This window comes from Ictalurus punctatus, chromosome 8 (genome assembly GCF_001660625.3).
Source record: "Ictalurus punctatus breed USDA103 chromosome 8, Coco_2.0, whole genome shotgun sequence".
Lineage (NCBI taxonomy): Eukaryota > Metazoa > Chordata > Actinopteri > Siluriformes > Ictaluridae > Ictalurus > Ictalurus punctatus.
Window position 1 is genome coordinate 21,812,191 of NC_030423.2, and position 20,127 is coordinate 21,832,317.

General features: G+C 40.8%; 3 protein-coding genes across 4 annotated transcripts in view; 2 read left to right on the forward strand and 1 right to left on the reverse strand.

Moving 5' to 3' along the window:
• The first annotated feature begins 487 nt into the window (after nt 1-487).
• On the forward strand, nt 488-7,000 carry borcs5 (BLOC-1 related complex subunit 5). Its single transcript, XM_017474471.3, has 5 exons — nt 488-780; nt 1,334-1,407; nt 2,719-2,862; nt 4,360-4,517; nt 6,347-7,000. The coding sequence occupies exons 2-5, from the start codon at nt 1,350-1,352 to the stop codon at nt 6,572-6,574; spliced, it is 588 nt and encodes a 195-aa protein (XP_017329960.1). The 5' UTR covers nt 488-780; nt 1,334-1,349; the 3' UTR covers nt 6,575-7,000.
• A 4,029-nt stretch (nt 7,001-11,029) lies between these two features.
• On the forward strand, nt 11,030-17,768 carry c8h12orf29 (chromosome 8 C12orf29 homolog). Its single transcript, NM_001200373.1, is given in 7 exon segments — nt 11,030-11,157; nt 13,697-13,814; nt 14,052-14,147; nt 14,271-14,387; nt 15,969-16,166; nt 16,686-16,855; nt 17,254-17,768. Coding segments are annotated over 7 exon segments (987 nt in total). The 5' UTR covers nt 11,030-11,067; the 3' UTR covers nt 17,452-17,768.
• The window catches only part of cep290 (centrosomal protein 290), a 44,541-nt gene continuing 40,937 nt past the window's right edge, over nt 16,524-20,127 (reverse strand). For both annotated transcript variants that reach the window (XM_017474618.3, XM_053682103.1), the window contains 2 exons: nt 19,854-19,912; nt 16,524-18,178 (listed from right to left, as the gene is read on the reverse strand). In XM_017474618.3, coding sequence (XP_017330107.1) covers nt 17,990-18,178; nt 19,854-19,912 — 248 coding nt within the window. In that variant the 3' untranslated portion in view covers nt 16,524-17,989. The remainder of the gene's footprint in view (nt 18,179-19,853; nt 19,913-20,127) is intronic.

The following is a 20,127-nucleotide window of genomic DNA, read 5'->3' on the forward strand; positions in this document are numbered from 1 at the left end:
CTATCAAGGAGAATAGAATGATCAATAGTATCAAAAGCTGCACTAAGGTCAAGTAACACAAGCAAGGAGACACAACCCTGATCAGAGGCCAGTACTAGGTCATTTACTACTTTAACTATGATGAGGCCTAAATCCTGACTGCTAAAGTTCAAGAATCTTATTCCTATGTAGGTACAAGCATAACTGCTGTGTTACAACCTTTTCTAATATCTTGGAGAAAAACGGGAGATTTGATATTGGCCTATAGCTGGACAATTGACAGGGATCGAGGTCAGGTTTTTTAATTAGGGGTAATCAGATAAACATGATAAGGCCTGTTCTATGGTTTGGTGTCATCAGATGCACTTTAAATACATATGTCGTGCCACATACTATACTATACTATACTATACTATACTATACTACTTCTTGTAAATTGACCTTTTCGTAAGTCTAACAGCTCATTACAAAACTCTTCGTCGACGTGTGCTTGCGTCATACGTAAACCGCCTTCGTCATCATTCTGCGCCGCTTGTCATCCGACCAGGGAAGATGCTAGCGACCTCTTTCCAAAACACTTACGAAACTTGATTGGTTATAGGATTAAATAATCATTTTATATAATTTGCACAACAGCGAATGTATTTATAGATTCAAAATGCCTCCAGTGAGGTTAATTAGCCTTAAATAAAAAACAACAATAATAATGAAATAGACCGGGCTAAAGCTAGGTAGCGTTTGTGTTTAATCGGACTTGCAACTAAAGCTAAAAGGACATAAACATTAAAGAACATAGATACGGTAAGTTATTCTTTTATTAGTTCTGGCATGTCAGCTTATTTTACTTAAAATGTTCTGTCTTTAATGTGTTCAATTACACACAAAATATACCTGAAATCACAGAGGTGATAAAAGTATCATAATTAGCCCTGAATTTTGGCTCCTGATGATAAACCAAACACAAAGTGAACACAGTAGAGGGGTGTTACAGTGATGGCTGTTAGGTCTCATTCTCATGCTCACATCTGTTTAGATTTGTGAGGAATTAGATAAAACTGTATGATGCTAAGTAGTCGGCTCATGGCTTTAGAAATATATGATCATGTGATGTTTGAGAAATGTTTAAAAAGCCGGGAATAGTGAATTTGTTACTCAGTTGTTAAGGCAGAATACAATCCATGCAGAGTGTTTAGAGTTATGAGACTTAATCAGTTGTCCAGCGATACACAGAACCCGATTTGCTGACCGAGTAGTTTCATCATCCATGGTCGGAGTTTCTCACTTTGAATGAGAGTATTGATGATGATTGATTGATGGCTGTTTTTTTGTTTTGTTTTGTTTTGTTTAAATACAGGAAACAGCTGGACACGATGGGAGCTGAACAGAGTGGCGATGCTGAGCATAAGCATTCGGACTACAGTGCTTCAGGTAGGATTCCACATCAGTGTTTCTCAGGTAACGCTTCTTGGCTTTCCTGTACAGCGGAGAGCAGAAGTTTGAATAACTTTTTACAGTATGTATTTACCAACAAATAGAATTTGTTATTTTCACACACCAGGATATGTAGACGCTGAGGTGATGTGGTGGTTATTTATTTATTTAATAAAGTGTAGCAGTTTGTAGCCACTATTGTATGCTAAAATGACAGATACAGAGAAATCATTTGAATTAGACCATTGTGGCTACAGGAAGCTAAACATGGAGATGGTTTATAATATTATAATATATTACATTTATATTACATTTATTCATTTAGCAGATGCTTTTATCCAAAGCGACTTACAAATGAGAAAATACAAGCAAAGCGATATATCAAGCAGAGAACAATACAAGTAGTGCTACCGTACAAGATCTGTTAACTGAGTTCCAGAAGAAGCAAAGTGCCAGAGTAATATTTATTTTATTTTTTTTATTTATTTATTTTTTTTTTACATAAGACATCCTGGAGTCACTGGATTTGCTCACGAATTCTCAAAGTAAATCAACTTTTTTTCCCTAGAGATGCTCCTGCCAAAAAAATTAAGTGGTTGGAACATTATTATATTTGTATATTTGAACCTGTACAGCTCAAGATGCACAATTTGTGGATTTGCAATATTAAAATCTGCCCTCATTTTCAATCCATGGTTAATCCTTATTAAAAAAAAACCTAACAGTGGCCCTGTAGCGAGACAACAATCCAAAGCATAAAGCAAAAAGCTTTCATTTGGTTGTTGTGTTTGGACTCAGCTGTTAGGTAATTAATGGTATATAGAGGTATATTTTATATATATATTAATGGTATATTAATGGTATATATTAATGGTATATTAATGGTATATAGAGGATTAGCAGACAATACATAAAGAGTTTTTCGAATAAAATGCCACAGAGATGTACCTCACCTACACCTACATGTGCCTTTGCTTTTTAAAAAAAAAAAAAAAAAAAAAAGAAGATATTTGACAAGGGGTTCTTACCCATCTTCTCAGTCGCTTTGTAAATGCGAGTACGTTGACCCTTTGACAGTCATCGTACTTCACTGTGGTAAAACTTCTGATTGTGGCTGACTCTTAATCATCATTCTGTGGTCTCCTTTTTGTGACATTATGGACCCCTGAACAATTCGGAGCACATTTCCGACAACACAAGGCAAATTTGCCTCATGAGCACATAATCCAGTGTGTCGTCATGTCATGATTCACTAACTAGTCCTTGTAAATATTGTTTTTTTTTTTGTTTGCTTGTTTTTACCATTAGTCGTGCCCTCGCCAGCGAAGCACAGAGCAAAAATGGACGACATTGTGGTGGTCGCTCAAGGAACGCAGTCGTTACGGAACATCCACAACGACCCTGATGTCATCAAGCTTCAGGAGATTCCCACGTTTCAACCTCTGCTGAAGGGTAAGAGTGTTCGACTGCAGCCACACTGTTTCACCACCGATCTGTCCGTCCTACAAAAAAAAAAGATTCCATCCATGCCATCTAGTACCCTTAATTGTTCTTCAGTTTGTTCCTCTTTAAGAACCCGACAATTGCCATGTCTGAATTCGAGCACTATTTAGAATACATCACGCCCAGAAGTCTTTTATTCCACATATACCACAGTAAATGATCAACAATTAAATTTATTTTTCATTAAAAATTAAAAAGACGTACATTTATAGTTTTTATTTAAAATTATAGTAAGATCTCACTATAAAGAGCTATAGTAAGTTATAAAGAGTTGTTCCCTTACTTATCGCTGACACTGGAGACTCCTTCCATCAATAAACAAAACCTCACACACACAAGTCCTTGGGTGAGCTGTTACAATAGAAATGATAACATATTAGAACGAGCTCATTAAAGTGCACTTATTATGGTTTTCCAAATATTACCTTTCATGTAGTGTGTTATAGAGCTGTTTGTGAATGTAAAAAGTCTGCAAAGTTTCAAAAAGCAAAGTGCACGACAAATGGAGCTATTGACTCCCAAAAGAAGGAACCGATTCTGAACAGCTGAACCGAGATTTCAGTAATTCCACACTTACTTCCTGTTCTAATCTATGTAGGTTTGTAACAAAAACCCCGCCTCTGGTCTCCATTGGCTGCTCGCAATCAACGTGCACCCCAGTGTTTGACCCGCCCTCAAACACTACAGTTGAGGTTGCTTCCTAAAAGAGTTCGGTTTCTGTCTAGAAGACGTTGTTTTTTGCGCTGCAAAAGCAATACCACTTTATATGGACTTCCAAAGGATGAGGATGTGAAGCGTCAGTGGTTAGAATTCATTTTAAAATGATACCACAGCAGTTTTACAACAACTCCGACCTTCGTTTGTGTTCCCGTCATTTCACTAACGGCTGCTTCTCAAATCTAGCTGAAGTCAGCGGTGGATTTGTGAAACAGTTATTCATTAAAGATAATTATTTATGTATATATTTTCTACCAAGTGTTCCAAATACATAGTTTTGGGTTGTATACATGTACAACCAGTGCACAGCTGTTAGCCTGTTAGCTGTTAGCCTCTGCTAACCGGCTAACTCACGTTATTGTCAAAAAACTACATATAAACTTACCACTGAGAAACGTCCTGTTCTCGTCGTGCTTGCGATGGTGGTTTGGGTTGATCTGATGTATCACTATCGGACTCAAATTGATACGGGAAAACCGACGACATTATTACTGAGCTGAAACTCGGATATGGTAGTGGGCGTTTCCTTTCCTATACGTGCTGTAAGAGGTAGACCAATCACAACACGTGTTCTCTTCAGACATGAATCGATGCCTGTCTGTCTCTCACTCGCTCACTCTCTGTCTCCATCCCTATCTCTCGCTCTCTCTCTCACTCTCTTTCTCTGTCTCACTCTCTCTCTCTCTCTCACTCTCTCACTCTTTCTCACTCCCTCTCTCTTGGGTTTAGGCGTCCTGAGCGGACAGACATCCCCCAGCACGGTGTCTGTGGAGAAGCTGGACTCTGTGCAAGTGCTGCAGTTGTGTGTGCGCTACCAGGACCACCTGCATCAGTGTGCCGAGGCCGTGGCCTTCGACCAGAACGCTCTCGTCAAGAGGATCAAAGAGGTTCGTCAAAATATACAGATGTGACCACAATCGTTCCCTCGCCACCCTCTCTCTCTCTCTGTCTCTTTCTGTGTGTCTGTGTGTGTGTCGGTCTGTCGGTCGGCGTGTCAGCCTGTCGGCGTATCTGTCTGTGTGTCAGTCTGTCTGTCTGTCGGTGTGTGTGTCTGTCGGTGTGTGTGTCTGTCGGTGTGTGTGTGTCAGTGTGTGTGTCTGTCGATGTGTTGTTGTGTTGTTGTGTGTGTCGATGTGTCGCTGTGTCTGTTGGTGTGTCGGTGTTGGGCACGAGGGAGAACTCGGGGAGTGTGGATTGAAATTTTGTAAAATATATTTCACGTAAGTGTTTGAATTTGTTACTCAGTTAGAAAGTGCAGCTCTGTTTCCACTGGGTTGCCGTGTGCACTCTCTCTGCTCTGTAGGGAGCCATGATCGGTCATAGCGGCCTGTCTCTGGCCAGTGTTTGTGTGTGTGTGTGTGTGTGTGTGTGTGTGTGTGTGTGTTTGTGTGAGTGAGAGAGTCTGTAGTTTGTCAGCGTGGTTCTGTGTCGGTGTTCAGTCACTGTGCTCAGGTAGTCAGTTACAATGTACTGTCGATTCAGGGGCAGACAGCACTGCATTTTACTTTCTGCTTGTGATTGTGTGTTCCAGTGTGTGATGTAGTTTTGTCTCTGTAGAGTTATAATTTGGTGAGGTCTGATTGGTCTTGAGTCCAGCTGCTCCTGCTGTAGACCCGTGTTAGTGTGTGTTAGTGAGCTGAGGTTCAGGACCAGCCGGATGAGGAGACTCTTCTCTTGGCTCGGCTCTTGGCATCGCAAGTCTTTGTAGTGGCAGGTCTGGAGGTCACTGTGTTTAAGGTGGAGCCAGTATTTAATGGATCTTTTCTGAATTTTGCGCAGTAGAGGGAATCGGCCTAATTCGGCTCTGCAGCCATTGTTTATAGTGTTTAGGTGTACTTGTAGGATTTGCAGAATTGTGTGTGCATAGCTTCAGCAGGATTTTTGTCCCACTGTGTAAAGTTTTGGTTTGTGACTGGCCACCAGACCACAGAACCATACAGCAGAATTGGTTCAATTACTGATTCATATATTTATTTATATTTTTATATTTTATGGCAATTGGCAGATGCCCTTATCCAGAGCGACTTACATTTATACAACTGAGCAATTGAGGGTTGAGGGCCTTGCCCAAGGGACCGACAGTCTCTCTCTCTTTCTCTCTCTCTCAATTTCTATTTCTGTTTCTGCCTGTCTCTCTCTCTGTCTCTTTCTTTCTGCCTCGCTCTCTCTCACTCACTCTTTCTGTCCGTCTCTCCCTCACTCTGTCTTTCTGCCTTTCTTTCTCACACTCTCTTTCTGTCTCTCACTCTCTCCTTCTGTCTCACTCTTTCTGCCTATCTCTCTCTCCCTGTCTCGCTTTCTGTTTGTCTCTTGCTCTCTCTGTCTCCCTCTCTTTCTGTCTGTCTCTGTCTTTCTCTATCTGTCTCTCAATTTCTGAATCTCACTCTCTCTCTCTCTGCCTCTCTCTCTGTGTCTGTTTTTTTGTTTTATTTCCAGTATGTCTTTCTCGCTCTCTCTCTTTGTCTTTCTATATCTGTCACTCTTTCTTTCTCTCTGTTACTATCGAAGCTACTATAGAAACAGTAACATATCAGAACGAGTGCAGTAATACAAACCTGTCATTAGGTTACAGCTGGAGCTGCTGTCTGAGTCGTGCTGTTATACAAAAATAATAACACACACCATATGACCAATCAGATTTGAGTATTCAACAGTTCTGATTTTAATGCTTAAGGACACTGTTTGTTTCTGTGTGTGCGTGCGTGCTGTATTTCAGATGGACCTGTCGGTGGAGGCGCTCTTCAGCATCATGCAGGACAGGCAGAAACGCTACGCCAAATATGCCGAGCAGATCCAGAAGGTGAACGAGATGTCCATGATCCTGCGGCGGATTCAGATGGGCATTGACCAGACCATGCCTCTGATGGAACGCCTCAACAACCTGCTGCCCGAGAGCGAACGCCTCGAGCCATTCAGCATGAAACCTGACGCAGAGCTCAAGTAGACGGCCGCTGGTGTGCTGGAGACCCTGTTAGAGACTGAAAGGTCACACTGCTACATGCTGAATGACAAAATCCTCCTGTGTAAATACAAAGCATTAACTTTCCAGATATAATTTTGGAGCTTCAGAGCGTCTCTAAAAGTCATATGATATTTTGCACTCACAGGTTTGGATCTGATATTACTCATGCACAACTGTCACGTTTTACACGTTTTACACGCTCAGTGTTTGTGAACACAAAAATGATGCTTTCTTCTCTGCAGCTTGCGACGTCTTAAAGCAAAGTGAACCGTGCTACTGACTGCTTTTCAGAATCCACTGAACCAGTAATTATTGATCTGATGGTGAGATCATGAACAGATAACTGAGACTGAGATGAACATATCTGTGGAAAATTAAAGGACAATTTCATGTTTGTGTTTAAAACTCTCCATGTATCGGTGTCAGTTCCTACTGCTAAAAATATTTACACAAATCACATAATGAGTTTACTATAAAAACACTTCCCCCTTTACTAAATCCTTTTTCTTAACTGAATCACTCCTTTTACTTAATGAATTACTTTTATCCTTACTGAATCACTTTTTTCCTTACTGAATCACTTTTTTACTTGCTGAATCACTTTATCCTTACTGAATCACTTTTATCCTAACTAAATCACTTTTTTCCTTACCAAATCACTTTATACTGAATAACTTTGTCTTTATTGAATCACTTTTTCCTTAATGAATTAGTTCTATCCTTACTGAATCACTATTTCCTAACTAAACTACTTTTTTCCTTACCAAATCATTTTTTTTACTTACTGAATCCCCTTTTCTCCTTATAAAATAATATTTTTCCTTTCCTTTCCTTTTTTAAATTTTTTTTTAAAGATACCGAATGTAATTAAGGGAACCAACAAGCAAAAAAAACAACAACCCAGGTTCAATGGACAGGAAATCCATACAAACAAGCTCTAGGGGCCTGGTAACCTTGATGTTGACCAGAGGGCAGATTTCTCAGGCAAAGCCTTCCGTTGAACACATCTATTCCAGGTCTTCACTTTTTTCTCAACATCTGCCGCCACCTTAGGCCAATAGAACCTGGAATGTACAAGATTAATGGTTCGTTCAACACCATGTGTCCCATACGGTCATGTAGACTCTCCAACACCACAGGGCGCAACCTCTCAGGTAACACCAGCTGGAATGTGGGATGTTCATTGTCTTGGCGTCTTCTGAACAAAAGTTTGTCTCGCAATTCCAGTCTATTCCACTCTCTTAACAGCAATGGTAGTTCGGGGAGTTCCATTCTAACAGATGGGCATGGCTTCTCACCCGTCTCCAACTGGACAATCACTTCACGAATGGCTAGGTCTAAGGAAGGTAGATCTCAAGGAAGAAGGTTGGTGACCACTGCTGTAGGAGGAGTTTAGGTTGTAAGCATCACATCCTGCTCCTCATTGGTGGCGCTATGACACGGAATATCACAAGGAATCGCTTTGAAGTTAACTGATAATGCATAACTCTGATGAAGCGGCTTTAAAATGAACTATTTAAAAGTTTGATACCTGTCAAAGTGTGCAAAATAGAAAAAAAGGCAGAGAAAAAGGATGCTTGTCTTAAGGAGAACCAAATGTCTACCAAATTTGGTGCATGTAGATAAAACTTGCTGCTTATATTTAAGCGAAATTCACACTCTTAATGCTTTGACCCTAATAAAGCCATATATGACCCAGAAAATATGTAAATAATATGCAGTATATTCGTATTTATTAAATAATAAACAAAACCGCCATCCAGGATTCTGACCAAAAGAATTCATTTTAAGATCTTTTTCTTCAAAGGATTAACGTGTAACAGAGAATATGAGGAAAAAATCAAGAAATTAGTTGAAATTCACAGAGTTAAGGGAACGATCTTTGCCCTACCTTAAGACGTGGCAGGTCTTTGTTAGCCTGCTCTAACTGAAAGCGCAGCTCCAGGTTCTCGCTGGAGAGCTTGAGGTTCTCTTTCTGTAACTCATGCTCCCTCTGTGTCGGTGTCCCTGCTGAGCCCCGGCCAGATGTCTGTGCAGAGAATGACATTTCTAAAAGCCATGCGATGAAATACGGTGGACAGGTAACACTACCCGAGTGAGGTATGGCAAAAATATACGTTTGCTAAAGGGGGGCCAAGCACTGAAAAACGAACACAAGCGGGAAGCCTATGGAGGTATGATGCCGACTGTGCTATCTTTCTCGATGGGACACGCTAGGGTCAAGTACCTCGTCTCTCCTCACTGCTTCTTTAGATGTTTCTCCATCCTCCAAAGCACTACATTCTTGCTGCTCAGTCATATGAACGTGCGCTTCAGATTCATGTGATTGTGAAGCTCCTGTCTGGCTTTTGTGAGATCTTTCTGTCAGCGCTGTTTTTCCCACTGGTGCCTCGTTTCGTTGCTCCCTATCGCCCTGATCTTCCTCCTCACATTGCAACACGTGTTCTTGCTCTTTTAGTTCCTCACATTCTTTGGAGGTGAACCGGGTTCCGTCTAGCTTTTCTAGTTCTGTCTGAGAACATACAGACATCGTTTTTCTGATTTCTACCTCCCCTTCACGAAGCTCGTCCTTTTCTCATACCAGAAAAGGCTTGCTTCCTAAATCTAAATCTTGACCAGGAATCAACATAGCTTCCATTTCTTCATGTCCACCTTTTTCATATACGTTATTCGCTTCAGTACAAGGTCCAGCCATGATCTCCTCGTGTTCTCCACGTTGATGGGGGTTTTGGTCTTTGCTTAATGAGGAAGACTGCATTTTTTTCTTTATTGTCATTTGTGACCTCAAAGGTCATAGAGCGATGGGCTTTAGGGGATAAACTGGACTGGGCAGAAGAAATCCTGCTTTTATCCTTGTAAGCAAATGGAGGGAAGATGAAAATGGTGATGATGGAGAAAAACAGTTCAAGCAAGAAACGCTAATGTAGATCAGTGGCTCTCAGAATGGAGTCCGGTGTGGTGCTGGCTCAAATTTTGCCTATTAGCTGAAAACACTTAACATAGAAACAGATACTCACATATTCAATTGGAGCAAGAAAAATAAGACACCAGCCGTGAGTGAGAAGAAGCAAGTGTCCAGGTTTATTCGTTCCGTTCCACCACACGAGATCCACACAGTTTGAGAAGCCCCAAAATGCGATCTAAAAAAACAGAGCTGAAGCTTTTCTATTTATACAGTTTTCTTAGGGTCAGGATGACCCAGACATCAATATTTTTAGAGTTAGCTATCCCAGAACACCATTACGTACATCAGTTGGCACTGTTGAGCGACCCTTATCACGCTGGTGCAGTTCCGGCTCCAAAATATATTTTGTCTTGGTTCACTCTTTAAAAATAACTTGACCTTGTCTTTGTCGCTTCCTGACTGGATTTTCGTTGAGAACGGACACTTTCAAACACACCATCTCTACATTATGAGTAAATTTTATGTTTGTTCTACATTTCTTTTTTTGTTTTTTTGTTTTCCATGAAACAGATTAATTTCTGTTTTCTGCATACACATCAGGCCTGTGTGTGTGTGTGTGTGTGTGTATGTCTTAGTTGACCTTCTGCCTGCGTGCAGACGTACGCCACCTACGCTCTGAGACCTGCTGACTCCTGGCTGGCTCGCCACTTAATCAAATACATGTGTTGTTATCCCCCTGCGTCTTGCTTATCTGTGTGTTGTGTCTTAGGTGAACATCCGTTCATACAGTCCACTAGCCCAGTGAATTCTCAATAAGATTACATATTACTCATACTAGGTCTCCCTCGTGTTTATTTCATGTATATTTTATATACAACAGTGGTCTGTGATTTTAAAAGTTTTCTTACAGTGGTGTGTCCAACAATTATCAGAGTTATTATATTAGACTATGGAGTTATTCAGAATGGAATTAAAACGGTTTAATCTAACCATAATAACAAAAAAAATCAGTGGATTGTATGGTACATATATAAATAAACAGTTGTAATATTTCAGCAGCTGGATTATGTTCATAAAGAAAACTCTGTTATGAAAGTGTGCAAAATTTGAGAATCTTTGACACAAATAATTAATGAGAAGCGCATAGGATTCATTTTGTTCCCTTATCGAATCACTTTTTCCCAACTGAATCACTTTTTCTTTCCCCCTCACCGAATAATTTTTCACCTTACTGAATCCCCTTTTCTCCTTATTAAATAATATTTTTTCCTTTCCAAAATCACTGTTTGTTCTTACTGAATCACTCCTTCCCCTACTGAATCACTCCCCCTACTGAATCACTTCTCCCCTGACTGAATTCCTGTGCTTCCTGGGGTGAGGTGAGTTGTGGGTCGGAGCAGTTAGCTCTCCGCTTCAGCAGATGGCAGCAGAGAGTCCGGCTTTCTCACTCAGCTCAGTGCAGAGGAACAGCTGTCTCTGCAGATGCGTTAATGTTATTTTAAACAGTTAAAATAGCGGAACGCTCTGTGGAGGGAAGAAACTAAGTGGAGCAGGAGTTTGAGTAAGAGCCATGAGGCGCCTCGGCTCCGTGCAGCAGAAAATCCCCTGTGTTTTTCTCACTGAGGTGAAAGAGGAAGCGTCCAGAAAGCGGGACGGACAGGTGAGGAGGCACGAGCGCGGGCCTCGTTCCAAACCGCGCACTAGTCTTCTCGATAGTATCTTAAAGTAGCGCGCTATTAGACCACTGCTATAGACATCATGTAGTGTGGTGTGTGCGGTTTGGGACGCAGCCACGTCGTGATCATTCTGTTTGTATTATGAACGTCCTGTGGGGAGATGTATTCTCTGCTCATAACCTACCATGAAACCTACTACACCAAGTAGAGGCGAGCTAATTTGATAAACTGAATATTCTGTTTGTGTAACTGGTTACATTTTATTATGTTAATGTCATCATGCTGTTTAGCTTGCTATGTAATAAGTGCACAAAGTGTACAACAATATATAGTGGTAACCTGAAACGGTAGCTATGTAAAACGTATTGGAGTTTTCTTTTCTTAATTCTGAAGATAAACTGCCATAACTAGTTCTGAATAGACTCTACAATATGGCCACAACTCAGACGTTAGTTCCATATCTCTCGTTGCCAAGCTAGCACATCTCAGCATTATGCTGAGCCTTATGTTTGTAAAATCACTTAGTTGTCCTTAGCCCAAATGTAGTGTAAAGGAACGAAATGCTGTGCCTTTCCTCACTTTCACTCGCATTTATAACAGTCTGTCACAACGTGAGGGTTCACAACGAACTCTGCGGGAGGATATGCAAGTGAATGTAACGTTAATGGTCAAAAACTGGAACTGACGTTAGCCTAGCCCAGGGGTTCCTAAACTTTTCCAGGGCAAGGCCGCCCAAATGCCATTAAAATTTGACCGAGGCCCCCCTTTTGCAAGATGTCTTTAAAACACATTAAAAATACAGACTTCTGAATATATCCCTTTTTTATTATTAATAATTACATCATTAGGAATTGATTGTGTGTGTGTGTGGTTGTCTGAGAGTGAGAGAGAAAATACATTTATTTTTCACATCAAATTGTTGAGGCCCCCTGGCGGCCCCCACTTTGAAAACCACTGGCCTAGCCTACTTCGTGGGTGTGCAAATATCAAACGCTAATTGACGTTCTTAAGAACAAACCAAGCCATGGTATGATGCCTTCTATACTAAGCTAAGGTTACCTATTATTTAGGTATCTAGTTACTGTCTGGAAAAAAGCTCGTATGTTCTGCTGCACCTTTCTACGCTCGGCTGCTGTCTCCATTTCTTACAGACTGAGCTACTAAAATATCAACAAATGTCAACAAACTTGCGCTGACTCTGGGCGCAACCAAGTGTACAATTGTAGGGGGGGCACACACCGATTTTCCTGAACAAACAGAAATATATTAAAAAGGAATAGACATAAATAAATAGAATAGATGAAGAAAAAACATCCGTTGGCAGGGTTCATTAAAGGGGGACATATAGAAAGTATTTTCTACTGTATATTGGGGGGACAGATTGGAATTTCCTCAATATTGGCGGGGACACGACCCCCCCCCCCCCCCCCCCAAAGAATGCGTGGTTATGCCCATGATTCTGTCTTAATTATTCAAGCTGTTATTTGTTAATTGTTTTACTAACATCTTTCACCCTTTTTATCTTCACTGCTTTAAACATTTCTTCACAGATTAAAAAACAATCCTTATATGTATTGTTTATTGATTTATTAAGTTTATTCTTTGTCTAATCTAATTTTGGACATTATTATTATTATTATTATTAACAATAACGAGTAGTAGTAGTAATAGTTAAATATTATTATTTATATTATTTTATAGTATTATTGCTCCAATATCTAGAGACGGTTATGCCTTCTTTTTGCATCTTTTCTTAAAATTGTTCTTTGTTTTTTTTTGTAACTTTTTGTTTGTGGGAATTTCCCTCTGGGATCAATTTATCCATCCATCCAGCTTCCTTCCATCTATCTCCCAGTTCACCCATCCTTTCTCCTTCCATCAATCTATCCATCTTCTCTCCTTCCATCAATCCACCCATCTTCTCTCCTTCCACCAATTCCTCCAGCTTCCTTCCTTCCATCATTCATCTGTATTCCTTCCATTGTTCCTTCAATCTGTTTTCCTTCCATCTATCCTCCTTCCTTCCATCAATCTTCCTTCCTTCCACGTGATCAATTTATTCATACTCACTAGAGTGAACAAGTTACATCAGCCCTTACAGCAGTTTCATATTCATACCTCGGATTTCAGATCTAGAATATAATTTCTTGAATATTTTCAAATAAATACACCAGCAGCTGATGTTATAATAAAATTTAGGAATATAGGTGAAGATATAGAGCTGAAGTGTCGGTGTCTTCAAGAGCTCACAGATAGCTGAGAATAAATTCTAATCACAAAGCCCTTTCTAGCAAGCTGGACAAAGGCTTCACACTGTACACTTCATCAAACAGGCTACACAACTACAAGTGTAAGAAATTCCTATTTCATATCTAACACACTGTAAATAAATACAGAATAAAAATATACATTTAGGAATAACGGTTAGAGGAACATGAAGGACGGGTCAGGGTCTCGCTGTGTGGTTACGACTGAACAACGTGCTCATGAAGCTTTTACGTGACCTCACGTTTATGTGTTTAGAACTTTCAGGTGGTCGCCACGGATACGGTGAATCCTCTGGCTGTCAAGTCGGACATCCACTGTGCACTCGCCACAGAAAAGCTGGATGGCACGTGCTGCTACGTCACTCTGTACAGAGGTGCCGCACATCTGCATGCTGGATAGATGTTATTTCCTGTATCACAATCGGTTCTAATCATTTTATTTTTTTATGTCGAATATGAGGTTACAGGCTTGTTGTCAGGGTAACAAGTCCTACCACAGCTTCAAAAGTACACAAATTCAGAATCCTGTTAAACCCTTGACACACACGAAGATCATAGCTGAGGTTTGCTTTTCAAGTAACGCCAACTAATTGTTTCCATCTGTTCTTCAGGAGAACCCTACCTCTGGGCTCGCCTGGATCGGAAACCCACCAAGCAGGCGAACAAGAAGTTCAAGAAATATCAATACTTTCAAAAGACCTGTATAGGTAATATTTTTTTATTAAAACCTCCATCACTCAGCTTTATGTTAATAGTAGTAAAGTGTTAGGTTACAGGTTACAGTTCTGCTGTAAAGGACACGTGTTTTGTTTCCCGATTCCCAACTCTAGGTTTCACGTGGAATGTGGAAGAAGATTTCCGAACCGTACCTGAATCCTGGATTCCTGCACGTCGAGTTCAGTATGAGAGTGGTCATCCGGTACCTGATGTACACGGACATATCCCGGGTAAACAGCCCTGTACAAGACTAATGTTAACCCACCTCTGAAAGCAACATATAAATAACTGGTGACTTTAAAAAAAAAAATTTTTTTTTAATTTTTTTAAAGACACCGAATGTAATTAAGGGAACCAACAAGCAAAAAAAAACAACAACCCAAAAGTTGGCTGTGGAGTGTGTAGGGCTGAAAACATCCTCATAAAACTCTCTTGCTTGTTACTTAGAAATTCTGCGATTGTAAATGTTAAAGTAATCTTTAGCAAGGGACAAATCTCCTAAACACAAAGCACATGGAGCTAAATTAGGGGTGTCCAATCTTATCCGGAAGGGGCCGATATGGGTGCAGGTTTTCATTCCAACCAAGCAGAAGCCACACCTGATTCCACCGGTTTAATCAGTTGATCTTGGCTTTCAGTAGACTCAGGTGTGGCTTCTGCTCGGTTGGAATGAAAACTTGCACCCATAACTGGCCCTTTCCGGATAAGATCGGACACCCCTGATCTAAATAAACGGTTAGATTATTAGATATATGCATAACTAGTTTAAAAACATTGTGCGTCACATCCAGCATTTATTTATTTTTCTTCATTTCATCTATCCAAACCTCCACGACAAGCCATGGTGTTTCTGCAGAGCTACAGCTCTGTCCTTTTACAAAAAAAATAAAAATGTAGCAACCCAAAACACGCCGTGTGTTTGATTCATGTCCTGCAGGTGAGTCGATTCAGAGTTGAGTCTAGGGATGGGCGATATGGACTTAAAACTATATCATGAAATTTTCTGGTGTTTATTGCGATAACGATATCAGTGACGATATAAATATTAAATATAGTACCATGCACCACTGTTTTTGGCTACAAATGATAGCTGTGATCATGAGAGCCTCAAACACAAACATTGATTTAAAATAAAACTGATTTTCTGTAAGAAAACCAGTTCCTGATTGTAGAGGTAGCTCTTCGTTTAGTGGTAAACTCCTCCTCAGCTTCACGTCTGTCTTCTGCCGTACTTATCGCTCTGCACGTGAGCTGCGAATGGGTCGCACACCGTCGCTCACAGAAATACGTCATCAACTAGGCTTTATCGTTATTATTGTGGGGAGAATTTCTACCGGTATATTGATATCACCCATCCCTCGTTGAGTAGCACTCAGAAGTGGACGCTCTCCGAGTGTGATTTCTGAAACACTCGAATTTGGCATGAAAACACACGTAAAATAACAAGTTTCCAACTTTTCCAAGTGGCTGTGGCAGCGTGATGCAATAATTAAGTGCACATGATTCAGTTCATGGAAATGCTGATATGCAAATTAATGAAATTGTGGGTGGAGCTAAGAAACTGGTTCATGTGTTGCAGGTATATGGTTGTGTTCAACCACACGCCTATTTTAATATTATTCGTACGCAAATGCTGAGAACGTTTCTTAAGAACAAATTTCAAATTGAATGTCTACATGCATCTCTATCATTTTAGATTTAGTGGGCGGGGCTAATCTTGAGTGAAGCTTGTGTACACAACTTTAACCCTAATTGGCTAATTATACGATATTTTGAACTGAAATATGTTTGTGTTTTTTATTATTATGAAGGCTGGGTTCCAGTGGACAGTTCCAACCAGCAGTACTGCTGGCACGCGTCTGTGGTGGACTACGACGCCCGAGCCGCTCTTGTTCTGAGGCCGAACGGCGAGGATGAAGCTCTGCTGGAAATCGCCAGTGTTCCCCTGACAGAGCTGATGGAGCAAACGCTGGAGCTCATCGGGACCAACGTGAACGGAAACCCATATGGTGAATGTTACTGCTGCATCCTCTGTAACGTTATGAACTCCTTTTGATGCAAATTGTACATTTTTTGCGTAAGCATTAAGGCTGGGTAATATATGATATAATATCAAAATGGTGATCAACTCACACAGTACACTTTTCGGAAATATATTTCTGAGATGTATCTTTTTATACCATTAAAAATATATATTTTTTTAAACGGAGATTTTGATTTTAATATATTAGAACATTAAAAGCATTTGTTTTTGTTTGTCCTAAATTACAGTGTTGTATTGTATTGTATTTTCCCCTCGCAGAATCACTTTTTCGCTCCCAGAATCACTTTGTCCTCACTGAATTACTTCCCCCCCCCCCCCCCCCCCCCCCCCTCTGATGCAGGTCATGTGTCGTTATGATATTTTGGACAGATCGTCATACCCTAACAAGTGCGTCTGGATGGAAGATAAATTAAAATAAATATGAAGGAAAAAAGGTTTTGTAAGAAGTTGTAACTCTTATAATAAGCACCGGTTTAAATCTCAGGTTTGGGCAGTAAGAAGAATCCGCTCCACGTTCTGGTGCCGCATGGAATCCTGCGCATCCGCAACGCTCCTGCGGTGGAGTACCATCAGCTTCGCTCGTGGTTTCAGGAGAACGACGAGGGCCGTGTGGAGGGAATAGTGTGGCACTGTAACGACGGTGCTCTCGTCAAGGTAACGTCCTCGACCTCTCCGCCTCAGTCTCTCGTTTCTATAGTAACGACTCATTCGTTCACGGTGGACACCGCGCATAAACCTGTGCGTAATCATTGATATAAAGCATGCTGCTATTAGGAAAAGACTCAACTTCAGGGTGCTAACAGTAACTGAGCTTCATCACACCATCCTGTGGTTGATTATTGTCCTCTAACTGCATGTCGCAGAGAGTTTTATTCTGACAATATATCATTACTGTGAGTATTTCTACAGTCAACTCCGTTGTCACTCATGTTAACATTTCATTTTTTTTGTACAATTTTCAGTTATACAAAAATCTATTATTTCAGTACCTACACATCATATGATCTAATATTTGATCTCCTGATGAGGTGAGATATTACCCGTCTTTGCAGATTCATCGGCACCACTTGGGTCTGAAGTGGCCCGATGGCGATGCATTCTTAAACTCCCGGCCTGTGGTGGTTCACGTGGACCAATTCCCGTCAGACCCTGACGCTTCAGCGGACTCGTGGAAGAACCTGTTCGCCGCTCTGGCCGGCCTCACCGGATGCCGTTTCAGCTCCATCAGAGACGTCCAGCTCGAAGCCTGATCAGTTACACAACATTCCTCCTCCTCAACTGTTTCACCTCCGCTTTACAATGATGCTCATCTTTACTGACAGGACAAATCTAAGTAGTGGAATTCTGTACGGAACCTCTGCTTGTGTATGCCGTAAAGTAGCACTTGCAGTAATCATGGTAGTTTTACTACATGATTCTGATGACGAGCCTGAAATGGTGGGTTGAGTTGCTCTCGAATTGTAAGAGGGAGAATTGATGTAGATTTAATGTATTTAGCTAAAAGTGACTATGTAATATACTGTATATGCGCGACATGCATGAATGCGGTTATAATAAATCATGGAACTGAATTATTTATAAAATCTTGTTTTTGATACAATGGAACAATTTTGGGGCAGTGATGATGAGTGTAGCCACAAAAATATCACATTCTCTTCACAATCATGTTAAAACACTGTTCATAAATATACTTTATACACAAAAAATAATGGAACTATAAAAACACCACCGATGGTTTGGGTTTACCAGAGCCCGTGGAATCATTTACGACTCCCTCTTCTCTCCGTGTTAACTCAATGACCCCTCCGTCGGGATGTCCACTTCCACTCCGAAGCGCTCGGACAGTTTTTTCAGCTGCTCCTCCAGGATGATGTTCTTCTTCACCTCTACGTTGTAATTGAACTTGAGATCTTCGAGCTCCTCAAAGAACGTCGGGTCAAAGTTCGCCAGTTCTTTGGTCATCCTACTGACTTCGTCCTTAAGATATGAGTGAATCGTTACAGGAGGTGGTTGAGGTGATGAATGTACGGCCAACGAAATGAATTAAGAATGTGTGTACTTTATTAAAATCGTGAAAAATGGATTGAAAGATCTGAAAATAGAGCGATAAAATCAGGGCCATGATCTCGGCTACTGACAAAAGGTCTTAACGATACGTAATTCTGCGTTAACAAGCCGAAAAGCTCATCCTGTAAACATGTCTCTTTCCAAAAGCATGAAAAACCTTGTAAGTTACAGTTGCAATCAAAGTTATTCAACCCCCAATGCAAATCAGGTTTATTGTCAATTTACAGACTTTCAGCTGTTTGCAGTGAACAAAATCAAACAAATGCAATTGAAATAGTTCAACACACAGAATGCTTCAAGTGGTTTCCCCCAAATTCAACTGAAAATGCAACTTATAATGATTTCTCCTGTCTCAAAGTTATTCAACCCCCTGTATAGAATCCCTCACAACAGCACAAATAGGCAAAACAGATGTTGTCTCAAGCACTCCTGATGTGACTAATCAAGGGCTTCATTACTTGCACCAGGTGTGCTTGAGCTGGAACACATGAAATACCTGAATGGGGAAGAAAAAGGAATGGATACAAGCAGATTTCGGAGAAGACAGGTTGTGAAAAACCCTGCAGCAAGACTTGGTGGTAACAGGCACTGAGGTTACAGTGAGCACAGTAAGGCGTGTACTAACGCAGAAGGTTTCCATGCCAGAACTCCAAGATGTACACCACTACTGACGCAAAAGCATGAGAAAAGTCAGCTCAAAATCATATAAATAAGCCACAAAAGTTTTGGGATTCTGTTCTGTGGAGCGATGAAACAAAACAAACTCTTTGGCACGATGGATCAGCGGTATGTCTGGAGGAAGAAGAATGAAGAAAGAACACTCTGGCCAGTCAAGCATGGTGGTGGCTCGGTGATGCTCTGGGGCTGCTTTGCTTCCTCTGGCACTGGAAACCTGCAGCGTGTGGAAAGCAAGATGAAAAGGAGAAAATGCCATACCGTCTGTGAGGAAGCTGAAGCTTGGGCGTCATTGGACCTTCCAACAGGACAATGATCCCAAGCATACCTCAAATTCCACCAAGGCTTGGTTGCAGAAGTCCTGGAGGATTCTACGTTGCCATCACAGTCACCTGACTTGAACCCTATAGAAAATCTCTGGTGGGATTTGAAGAAGGCGGTTGCAGCACGAAAACCCAAGAATATTACTGAACTGGAGGCCATTGCTCATGAGGAATGGGCCAAGATTCCTCAGGAACGCTGCCAGAAGCTATGCATCTCATTTGCAGCAGGTCATGACAGCAAAAGAGTGCTCTTCTAAGTAAGATACTTTCCATGATGGGGTTGAATAATTTTGAGACTGGAGAAATCATTATAAGTTGTATTTTCAGTTGAATTTGAGGAAACCACTTGAAGCATTTGTTCTGTTAAACTATTTCAATTGCTTTTGTTTGATTTGTTCATTGCAAACAGCTGAAAGTCTGTACATTTTAATAGTAAAACGGATTTGCAATGGGGGTTGAATCATTTTAATTGCAACTGTATATATGCTCAATCTAAATATTCCCTTGCAGATAAATGCTGATGATCGAACAGTTAAAATACTCATAAAATAGTCTCCTGGAGATGATTTTTTAAAATGTGGAAATACCTGTAGCTGGCTCTTCTCAGCACTCGATGACTTTATTTGGGCCTGAAGTTCTTTGTATCCTAGACAGAAATCACACAGGAATTTGTCATATCGTTAGGAGAGCGTGATTATGAATCCTGACGATGACACGATCATGCATAGCTGGGAGTCTAAGAGAGCAAAACGCTGTGCTGTCTAGGTGGGAGGGGCATCTTTCCTGTCAATCACAGTGACACTAGGCAATCATGAGGTCATGTTTGCGGAAGAGGGTAGCTAGCGCTTTCCAGCGAGGGTG